Below are 11,497 nucleotides of genomic sequence, written 5' to 3'. Positions count from 1 at the left end.
GTTTGCCGTTTAACCACTTTGACAACCATAATTTGAGAAACTCTTTAACCGCGCTACACTCATGTAAGTCGTACTACTCTTAGACGTCATTGCCTAAATTGTGGGAATGTGCAAAAAAAGATTTAATTAAGCTTTTTTTCAAACTCTACAAATAAGTGTAAGTTTAAATAGTGATATTTGGTCGGCATGCCATATGTTAACTCAAAAGGGGTTATGTTAGTTCAAGCCCAAATTCATCGATGCAGCCCAATGAAGCTATTTGACTAAGTTGACTACTAGATATTTATTAATTATTATATTTTACTTCTATCACAGTCCCAATTCAAATGAACCCTAATTCGTGATACCAAACAAGCTCAACGAGTACTATCACTTTGTAAGTTATTTTGTTTTGAATAATAATAATAATTACATTTAAATTTGCACACTGAAAGATGATTAATTATACAAATAGGTTAGTTATGGCTTATAGTTAAATTAATTGAATCGTTAGGGTTCATTGAAACTGGTAAATTAGTTTAATTTAGGGTTTGTTTATATTTATTCAGGTGTAATAAGTAAATATGTTTCAATTAACCAAATTGGAGCATACATTTAGACTGCAGCCTCATCTTTTAACCCTTTCTTTAGATAAAGCCATTAAAGGCGAGCTCGAGCGTCTTTTCGTCGATAAGGTTTGGTTTGTTTGTTTGTTTGTTTGTTTTTTTTTTTTTTTTTTAATTCGTTTTATACGGGTATTTCGTATCATCAAACGTAATGATGCAATTATCTTCATAATACAGGTAATTGCAAATTTAGGGCTCTGCATATCTGTATATGATATACAATCAATTAATGGTGGTTTCATATTTGCCAATGAGGGTGCTCCAACTTACACAGTATGTTGTTATTGTTATTACTATTACTGTTACGGTTACGGTTACACTGATACTGTTACGTTACTACATTATTATTATTATTATTTGTGGGTTTATGTTTGTTTATCGGTTACATAATTTTGATCTAATTTGACAGGTGAAATTCAGGCTGATAATATTTAAGCCCTTCGTAGGAGAAGTTATATCTGCGAGACTTAAAGAGTCTAATGCTGATGGTTTACGGTGTAAGTTTGTTTATATATTTGATTTTGAGTAAGGTTTTTGTTTTTATTAGTTAAAGTTAATTATATAAATATATTGATTTTGCAGTATCACTTGGATTCTTTGAAGATATATACATACCAGAATTGCTAATGCCAGATCCTTCCATTTCCGAGCCCGACTCAGAAACCAAGTGAGTTTTCAGTGGCAGTTTTTGAGATAAGATTAACTCTCTTTTTTTTTCTAATTCCAGAGGCGGCATAATGGGCTGGCGTAGGCTTGTGAATGAGCCGAACATTCAATGAACTGTTCGTAGCAAGTCCGTTCAGCTTGTTTATTGATAAACGAACGAACATGAACATGAACAAAAATTGTCTTCATTTAGTTAATGCATGAACATGAGCACACATCCCGTACATTTATGTTCGTTAGTTTACGTTTGTTTATATATTTAGGTAAATTCTTCAGACCCACTACAATTTAGTTCAGTTTTGTTAGTTTTTAGGCTTGGAAAATTGATGTCCATGTTTAGTTTTAATTGGTGTTTGCTTGGTTGTGTTTGTTCATCTTTGTTCAGTTATGGTCGTTCCTGAACTGTTCGTTTATATTATCAACAAACTAAATAAACGTACATGAAAAAGAAAGCAGCATTCATTTCGTTGTACGCGTTTAATCGTTTATTCTATTAAAGTTTAGTGAACGAACACGGACATGTTCCATTCGTGTTTGTTTGGTTCGTTTACAAGCGTAGGCTGGCCAAACGGATTGAGTAGCATGTTAATACGTGTAATGTTGATACGGGTCAATACTAGTCAAGTTGGGCTGGGCCAAAACGGTTTCTGCACGAGCTTTGAGAAACGAAATCGGTGTCAAAAACGGTTCCAATAGTCTTATTATATAAATAATAATTTTGTTTCTTGAATAACCGTTTTAGGAGGGTTTATACGTTTCAACATGCCTGGTTGACTTTCGACTAGTCTGACCCGTTTTCTTTTAACATTTATTATGCATGTTTGATCCTTTCGAGTAAAACGTAACCCTGAACCCTGATTGACCCATGCGCTAATTTTGTTTGACCTGTCCAGGGGTCAAGTCAAATGGTTTTGGGTACCTAAGCATACTAATGCGAAATATTTAATAGACGGGAATGATGAGGTTAGTAGTTTTAATGAAGTCCACACTTGTCTTTTTTATTAATTACAACGAAGTTATGAGTTAAATTTTTATATTTTTGTGCAGATCAGGTTCCGGGTTCAAAATGTTAAGTTTCCTGAAATTCCAAAAGTGCAAATAGATTTGAAACCGTTTGCGCCTATGGAGATAATTGTAAGTTATACAAGATTCTTTTAACTTTGTATTGAAGGACATAACTTGAGGGAAAAAAAATAAATCTATTTATTATTTTAAATTTTGAAATAAGCTGAATCATTTTACTCTTGCAGGGATCACTTGTTTCGGACGGCGGCTTGGGTCCCATTACATGGTGGGGCCCGGATGATGATGATGATGCCGATGCCATGTAGGGCAGCACATACTTTCAGAAAAAGGTTATTTTGATTTAGGTTTGTTTGCAAATCTTGAGTTTTATGTTCACGTTCTCAATATACTAGCTTATGATTGGATACTGCCAACTCTTTTCATGGAAATGCATTTGATCAATTTAGTTTCTTGGTTTCGGGTCAGACTGAAACAAATTATTGGAGGCAATGTAGAGTTTTTTCTATTTAGGAGACATAAAAATCTTGAAATTTGACAGCAAACAATGCGCTGCCAAGAACAAGAAATATACTGTCAGTATTGAATGATTACATACATAGTTTTAAACCCCTTACACATATAATCAAACTCTTAACATGCTTCTGTTAGGATTGAACCCTAACAACCGAATGAAGTTACCTCTTGGCTGAATGAAAGTGATATACTATCTAATTGTACACAGTAGCAGATAGTCATGATGATTATCTATAATCTTAAGTAGCCCAAAAGGTTAGGGTGACAAATTGAGTATTTGGTTTAGTTTTGTGAGGCGTAACACAGAGATGGAAATTCCAGCTTATTTACTTTTGTTAAATGTTTTATATATTGCGGGTCAAACAAGTATCATAAAACATGCAGACGGAAGCAATTTCAAACAAGTTGTAAAAGAGAGTATTGATGTGGAGGAGAGTTGTTTTTGTTGTGACGTGCCCGTTTGTGTGTGGAGGGAGGAGCGAGTGTTTTTGAAATGGTCCGAGGTAGAGGTGCACAAATCGGTTTTTTTAAAAAAACCGGTTCGGTTAATAACCGGACCGGTTAATAACCGGTTTTTGTGCATGAAAACCATAACCGGTCAAACCGGTTACGACCGGTTTGTGAACCGGTTAGAACCGGTTAATAAACCGGTTTTTTTATTAACCGGTTTTTTAATAACCGGTCTAACCGGTTAACCGGTTTTTTTTTTTTTTTTTTTTTTTTAAATAACCATTATTTTTTCACAGTATAAACAAACCGGTAACTACAAGGCAAACCGGTAACTACAAGTATTAAATCGTTATCGCATATTCGTAACTCAAAAATACATAACTTTCATTTATAGCTTTTACATTAAAAATACAAACATTAAATCGTTATCGCATATTCGTAACTCAAAAATACAAACATTAAAGAATGCTTAGACACGATTACATTAACAACTTGCTGTTTCTTACTCATTATTTTCATCGCTACCCGATCCCGAGCTATTCCTTAGGTAATCGTCGTACGCGGCTTCTTCATCGGTCATTGGTTGAGTGTGTCCTTGATTGACCTCGTCTTCATACAAGCCCGCCTCATAGTCCATTTCCCCCTCGAGTGAGCGTTGATGTTGTGCCCTATCTAAAGCGTCCAAGTAATCCTTGTAGCAAATAGACATCTCTACAGCTGGTGGAGTGAGTCGAGTCCTCCTAATCGATATAACCCTGCCAGAAACAGAAAAAGCAGACTCCGAAGCTACCGTGGAAGCTTGGACCGTTAGTAAATCTTTGGCCATGGCGGCGAGGATCGGAAACTCATCCTCCTTACCTCTCCACCAAGCCAGCAAATCAAGACTTCTAAATTCATCTGGAGTCATGTGTTTCACAAAGTTGGTACCACCATACCTTCCAAGTTCACTGCTTGGGGTGTTTACCTTTTGACGTTTACCGGCGTCTTCCCAAATCATGTAGTACATCCCCATTTCAAGGTCGGTTTGGGATTGGGATTGGGCAACAGCTCTTAACGAGTCATGAATTTGGGAAGACGACCCGTATTTTGTAAGGTAAACATCATACATGTTAGACAAGGTGGTGTTGAAAGCATTCTTTAAAGTTTGGTTATAATAGGGGTTTTGATCGTCGTTTAACTCTAGCTCATCACAAATTTTTTCTATTAAAGCTTCAACACCACCAACATTTATGCAAGGGTTTAATGCAGCAGCACATGTCAAAACAGCGGGTAGTTGTTGAAAATATTTTCTAAATTTTTCTTTCATTTTTACACCCATATCAAAATAAGGTGCACCCCTACAATGAAGTTCACTCAACTTTGTGCACATGACAGCAATTTTTGGTAAAGCAATGGGGTTTGTTGGATAGTAAACCCCGGATAAACTAGTTGTGCAAGATTTAAAAATTTGAAGGACCTCCGTAACGATCTCAATCAATAACCAGTTTCTAGGATCGTACGGTGCACATTTACCCCTACTTGACATTATTTGATGAAACGCAATTAGTGATTCTTTTTGTTGGATGGCTTTCTCAAACATATCACAAGTCGAGTTCCATCTTGTTGGACAATCCCAATTGGGCCCCAACCATTGACAATTAGCTTCATCACAAAATTTTTTGTATCTTGAAAATGTTTTATTGTTGCTAAAAACATCTCGTAACATTCTTTTAAAATTGTTTCTTTGCGTTTCGATCACGTTTAACCCATCTTGCACGGCCAAGTTGATAATATGTGCAATGCATTGGCTATGAAAAAACGCTCCATCACAAATAGGTTTATACTTTAATTTTAAATGGCCAACCGCGGCCGTATTGTTGGACGCGTTATCAAACGAAATTGAAAAGATTTTATCTTCAATCTTGTATTGTCGAATGACTTTATCCAAGAGTTTAAAAATATTTCTACCCGTGTGCGGGTAATCAAACAATTGAAACGCAACGGTTCGTTTCATCATTTGCCACGACCCGGGGTCAACCCAATGAGCCGTCACACAAATGTATGAGTCGGGCGAACCATTAGGTACCGACCACACATCCGTTGTTAAGTTTACACCAGTTTGTAAGTTTGAAAAGTATGAAATTAGTTCGGATTTAGCGTTTTTCCAAGCTTTAAGACAATCTCTTCTAAGGGTCGAACGACTTACGTGTTGGTAGCGTGGTTGAACATACTTTTGCATCATCTCCGTGAATTGAGGGTTGTCGAAGTGGTTGAAAGGAAGTGTATTTTGAATCACAAAGTTTGAAAACTTTTGACGTACCGCTTCAAGGTCGTACGTAAACACCGTTCCTTGATTCGTCATCTCCGGCTGCGAACTACTTCCCGATTCGTCCTTCAAGGCCTTGCAAAAGGGCCTTTGTACATGCGCTCTTAAAGTGGAGTTTGCATCTTTGCCATAAAACTTCAAACAATGTTTGCATCGAGCTTTTTGGGTACCGTTAGACATTTCGCATAGGTCGAAATGTTGCCAAACATCTTGGTTTCGTTTCGTGGGGATGACCCGAACGACCGTTTCTCCCGTGTTCGAGGCACCCATGTTGACGGATGAAGCAGCACTTTGGGAGGCCATGATAATCGACTACGAAATAAGAGCGTATGGAGTGGTAATGTGGTATAATTGAGCGTGAGATAACAAAATAATCGCGTATGTAATAAACGTTTAGAGCGTTTGGAGTTGTATAATCGAGTGTGATCTAACCAATACCCAACCTAAGCTATATATAGATGTTTGTGGGGGTAAAATGGGGAAAAAAAAAAAAAACGGTCAAAAATTATAAAAAACAGCTATATGGCCGTTAATCAACGGGAAAAAAACCGGTTTTTAACCGGTTAACCGGTTTTTTTTATAACGGTCAAAAACCGGTTTATAAAAAAACCGGTTAACCGGTTTTTTAAAAAACCGGTTATTAAAAAAAACCGGTTTTTTAATAACCGGTTATTAAAAAAAACCGGTTTTTTTTATAACCGGTTATAAAACCGGTTTTGGCTCCAAATTGTGTAACCGATATATAAACCGCCGGTTTGTAAACCGGTCAAACCGGTTTACAAAAAACCGGTTTTCTTAAAAACCGGTTTCCGGTTTAAACCGGCAAACCGGTTCGAGGACCGGTTTTTTTGACCACCTCTAGTCCGAGGTTGTGAAACTGGTATATTGGACAATTGTCTATGTAGGCTCGATGGTGACCCATGTTGGCTCGTTTACCACCATCGTCTTTTTTCCCGTGTTGGCAGGTCCAAAATTTTTTTTATTCGATTCAATCGGGCTTTTCTCTAGAATATATATTTTTCAGATGTTTTGTATTTATTTCTACAAATTATTTAATCCAAGTTTTTATCTGGTTCATGTCAGTTCTAAACAGAAACCGGACCGGTACAGTTCTTGGTTGGTTTTATAATATTGTATATTATGGAATGCATAAATGATAAAAACCTCTATATTGAAATATTGACCCGTAGTCTAGTAATCTAAATCTGGTATTACTTTTAGTTACAAATTAACTATATAGATATGGTTACCTATCTATATGGGGGTGAAGACGGCGGATGCAATAGGTCGGGTGATTTCATTTACTTTAGTTAAATTTGTTCACATTTTAGATATTATTGATTTTTCAATGTTGGATAGTTGAAATGCATAACTATACTCCGCTGAAGTTATTGATCCACGCACGTGAAAAAACCGTTTATGATGGGGACGAGATCGGGGCCGTACATGTACTAAAATTACCGAACACCATCTCAAAGAAAAATTACATGGTATATAAAAAGAGATTGATTCTTAAATATGTTTTCCTTTGCAAACAAATCCTTATTCTTGCAAAACTGAAAATTAAAAAACTACACTTTGGAAAAAAAAATCATTCATTCTTGTTAATTGGAGTTTTCTTAAGCACTATAAAAATATCTACTTATGAATACACCTGTAAACGAACTGAACGAGGCCATGCTCATGTTCATTTATTTTAATTTACCGAACACAAACATGAACAATTAATTAAACGAATTTCTGTTCATGTTCGTTCGTTAAGAAAATGACCATGTCCGTGTTCGTTCGTTAACAAATCTAAACGAACATAAGAACATTATGTAAATTGATCTTTTAAGGAAACTTTAATATTAAATTAGGTTATTACTAATTCATATCAAATTGCAGGCAATCAAAGGATATGACAGCATTAATGTCTACACAGCATATATGCCCTTAAAATCGACCCTTTCGAGCCTTCCAGATAGAGTTTTCATGAAACTTGTAGTGTCTGAAAAACTAACCAAGTGATCGGGTTACACATGTGCGCTGAAGATTCGGCAGAAATGTACAAGTTGCTTACATCATCTGTTTGTCATTCTTGTTTCACTTTATGATATAACTTAATGTTAAAATACAAAGAATAACATGGATTGCAGTTGCTATTAAAGCTAGGTAGACCAAGTTGCGGTTTGACTTTACTGTTGGCGTTTTTGATATAATTGATTACTGGGTTTTAGTCTCCTAGATTGTTTATCCCGATTCAGGTGACGGTTTTGACCTATTTACTTGTGAATAAGTTGATATGGGTTGTGTTTTATCTTTAACGGGTCAAACAGTCAGCTGAAAATTGATGTTACCCCTTGACCCGTTAAGCATTTTGTTGGCGTGAACAAACATGTGCAGAAAAGATGCTTTCTATCTTTGGATATGCATATGGTTTGTACAGTCAACTCCTGGGATGCTGCAACGCTTGGTCCGTAAGCGGCCAGTTTGAAAAAACCGTAAACTAAGGCACGTGCATGAGTTTCATACTATTCTTCTCCATCATACTCGAACAAACCGCCAATATTTGAGCATCATGATTAAACTTAATAAAATCAAATTTCGTTGTTAAATTCTCAATTGTCTTAACGGTCCGTTTATTCCCACCCAAAAACTCATCCCGGTTGTACACGTTCATAATACCACTATCCGAACCCGTTGCAAATACGTTCCCGTTTGGAGTTGTACTTAATGCAGTCCCGATTATACATCCTTCATCAACACCTTTATGAAAACATATCATGGTTTCAAGATCAAAGTGGTAGATTTGACCATCACCGCCAGTGACCAACAACGGCTGAAACGCACGTGCGATCCCGTTTATTTTCAAAGTCCCATTAAGATCTTTTGTTTTGGCTGAAACTGATAAGATATACCCTCCATTTTCGATAAGCGATGGTTTCCAAATCGGGTGAGATTACGGAACTTTCTAAGCTTTTTTCGTCGCGTCCGACTAACGGGCCGATTTTGTTGGTTTTTGCTTTGACCAGGTCAAAACTGTAGAAAAAACTTTCTTCGACTCGATAATATAACTTGCGACCCATCAGATTAGTATTTTGGGTTGAGCTATTCTGTTTGGCTTGTAACATTGGTATCAAAGCATCCTGTTATGGTTGGAGAGTCAAATTTGAACAAAGTCAAAAAAAGGTGTATTGAGGAATTCTATGTGGAACCTACACATCTGCAAATCAGTTGGATTGTCTTTTGTCTAATAAAATGTCATGGGATAATTCTGAGATCTTGCAGTTGGTGTTAGTTGGAAATCCAAATTAGTTCACCGAATAAAGGTCTATTTTCCTATGACGATTGGTGAAACAGAAAAATCTAGCAAACGTCGTGATCATGATGATGGAGTATGGATACACACTTGATTTGCATAGTTTCGATATGATAGTTTTGATTAGAATTTTTTTCCCCTTAATTTTTTTAGGACAAAAATGTTTTGAGGGGGGGGGGGGGGAGTAATGTTAGGTAGTAAATAGTATAGGGGGTCAATAGTAATAATATCATAATGCGGGGGTTGTAAGTGTAATGAGTCATTTGTATTGAGTGTTCTTATTGATTTGAGAGATTATCTCCTACCTCTAATGTGTTCTTCTTCTACAATTCTTTAGCTCGATTACCATTTTGTATCCTAACAATTGATTGACCCGGTTGACGGATCTTGCTTGTTCACATCGACCAATTGAGAATATTCTGGTAACCCGGGTAACATCTTTGGCTTACCTTTGACCACAAGATCTTCACTCGTTTGAAAAACGGAGTCAAGATCCCCATTTTCTTGATCGTTGTCGGTATCTGATATGTCCTTTTTAGCCCGTGAGTCGAAAGGGGCCCATTCAGTAGCCGGGTTTAGCTTTAGGTGTTGAGCGCGTAACTGTGAGACGTATTCAGAACCCATGATTATACTCTCATCCTCTTCTTTACGCATCTTTCTCAAACGGTTGACTTTTGATATATTTACGTTTGCTCATCTCCATCGACCCAAATGGGTTTTCGTTAATATTATCGTCCGCACGAACTATTTCTCCTTTTATTACATCATATTTATAAACCGACAACGTGCTATCATGCGAACGGTCCGTAACGAAAAGTGCAGAATCGTCATTTCCCAACTCAACTTGTTCATCGTTTCCAAAAGTAACCGGATGTAAAGACCCAAACAAAACATTTCAAGTTTTTTTTTCATTTCCATTTCTTGCTCGTTTATAGCTTCTTTGCTTTCTTTCCGTTTTCGTTTTTTCCTTTTTGGTTTTTGAAGAAACACGGATCTAATCCCTTAGGAGTTAGATCAATGAATCCACAAGATACGGGTCCGGTAACTTTCAATCCAACTATTTGAGTCCAATCCTACAAGTCCGATGACGGAAACCTGGAAAACAACCACCATGAGCTCTCTACGGGAAGGACAAGAGCTAGGGGGGGGGGGGTGTCTTCCCGTAACCACCCTTCGGCGTGAGAATAAGTACCGTTCTAAAAAAAGAGAAAAAAGTACTTGAAGTATTTAGAGTAATTCGTGGGGCGTGAATGAATACCTTGTGGAGATGAAGAAGGTATTTATAGCCGAATGTTTGGGGAATATTATTGGTCCAGCTGCCCTTTTCCAGAAAATGTTTTCGTAACACGCTGAACACGTGTCCGCATATGATAGGACAGACTAATTGGCCATGTGCACGGTTATAACAACCTTGGCAGCTGTCCTTTTCTAATTGGCTATTGCATCACATGCTTCCCAAGGAAAGATCCTTGTAAATTGTAAGGCCCAATTTCCGGTGCTTCACTTTTGACGTCGGATTTACTCATAAACACAGTTCTACAAATCAGAGTTAATTAAAACTTTCGCGGAATATAAAACTTTCATTAAACATTTCATATCATTTCAAAAACTTGTCTTAAACAAACATCTTTTGTCTTTCATAATAAAACATCATTCATAATACATCATAAGTCTTTGGATGCCATCTTCTTATTCTTCTGCCATGCGCCCTCCCCAAGTTAGCTGCCTCATCCTACTCACCTGCGTGCATACTAAAAGTCAGCTACGCTGAGTGAGTTCTAGTTAATGGCAACATACAATACATTCTCATACATTGACATATACGTATCTAAAGATACAAATTCATACTTAGCCTGCTTATACTTCATACATACATCTATGCAACTCATTAATTACCAACTGCCAATTTATTAAATATCCATAAGAGAAGCGTCACTTCATATCCATTTACTATTGTCCATACGAGGAGCATTATATACTATCCATGGAAGGAACAATCAATATATTATCCATAGAAGGAACACTTTGTACTATGCATAGAAGGAACAATTTATATATTATCCATAGAAGGAACACTTTGTATTATCCATAGAAGGAACAACCTATGTATTATCCATAAAAGGAACATTATATACTATCCATAGAAGGAACAACCTTATATTATCCATCGAATGAACACTATATACTATCCATAGAAGGATCAATATGTATTATCCATAGAAGGAGCACATACTTTATTATATATTATCCATTTAAGTAACACCAAGGTCCATAGTCCTTATCTACACTGTCACTTTCCACATTCATGTACAATAGAAGCTAGAGGGATTTGCCATCCTAACTTACTATGTACCGTTCATACACCTACTCTGGTCTCTTCTTTCTATCCACGTTCCATTTTATACTTTCATATATACATATATCATACTAGGCATACTACACATTGCCTTCCCTGACGATACGTGCAATATCCGAAGATCGTTCACGCACCGATAAACATTCATTCATAACATCGTTGTAATATAACTATCACATCAATCATTATGACATACACTTACCACTTAAGTTAAGTGTATTAACTTTCACCTTGAGTATGCACACAGCCCAGAAAACATAACAAGGAAGTGGGGC

The 11,497-nt window shown here is 36.6% G+C and overlaps 1 protein-coding gene and 2 pseudogenes across 1 annotated transcript; 1 reads left to right on the top strand and 2 right to left on the bottom strand.

The window, feature by feature from the left end:
• Positions 1-258: 258 nt before the first annotated feature.
• LOC143605576 (uncharacterized) lies at positions 259-2,602 on the top strand. The gene is made up of 8 exons (XM_077081640.1): positions 259-376; positions 549-674; positions 783-878; positions 1,015-1,102; positions 1,188-1,272; positions 2,165-2,234; positions 2,319-2,405; positions 2,522-2,602. The coding sequence occupies exons 2-8, from the start codon at positions 564-566 to the stop codon at positions 2,600-2,602; spliced, it is 618 nt and encodes a 205-aa protein (XP_076937755.1). The 5' UTR covers positions 259-376; positions 549-563.
• Positions 2,603-7,993: 5,391 nt separating this feature from the next.
• LOC143605575 (U3 small nucleolar RNA-associated protein 18 homolog pseudogene) lies at positions 7,994-8,637 on the bottom strand (annotated as a pseudogene).
• A 586-nt stretch (positions 8,638-9,223) lies between these two features.
• On the bottom strand, positions 9,224-9,860 carry LOC143605574 (U3 small nucleolar RNA-associated protein 18 homolog pseudogene; annotated as a pseudogene).
• Positions 9,861-11,497: the final 1,637 nt, after the last annotated feature.

This window comes from Bidens hawaiensis, unplaced genomic scaffold (assembly GCF_021521415.1).
Source record: "Bidens hawaiensis isolate Kalapana, Puna unplaced genomic scaffold, B.hawaiensis_p1.1 tig00070173_1, whole genome shotgun sequence".
NCBI classification, from domain to species: Eukaryota; Viridiplantae; Streptophyta; class Magnoliopsida; order Asterales; family Asteraceae; genus Bidens; species Bidens hawaiensis.
The sequence above is the reverse complement of the archived record's forward strand: the minus strand, read 5'-3'. Positions and strand labels throughout refer to the sequence as shown.

Coding starts and splice junctions, on each gene's coding strand:
- LOC143605576 (XM_077081640.1), top strand. CDS start 564: ATGTTTCAATTAACCAAATTGGAGCATACATTTAGACTGCAGCCTCAT. Junction 675..782: donor AGCGTCTTTTCGTCGATAAG/GTTTGGTTTGTT, acceptor TTCATAATACAG/GTAATTGCAAATTTAGGGCT. Junction 1,103..1,187: donor TAATGCTGATGGTTTACGGT/GTAAGTTTGTTT, acceptor TTGATTTTGCAG/TATCACTTGGATTCTTTGAA.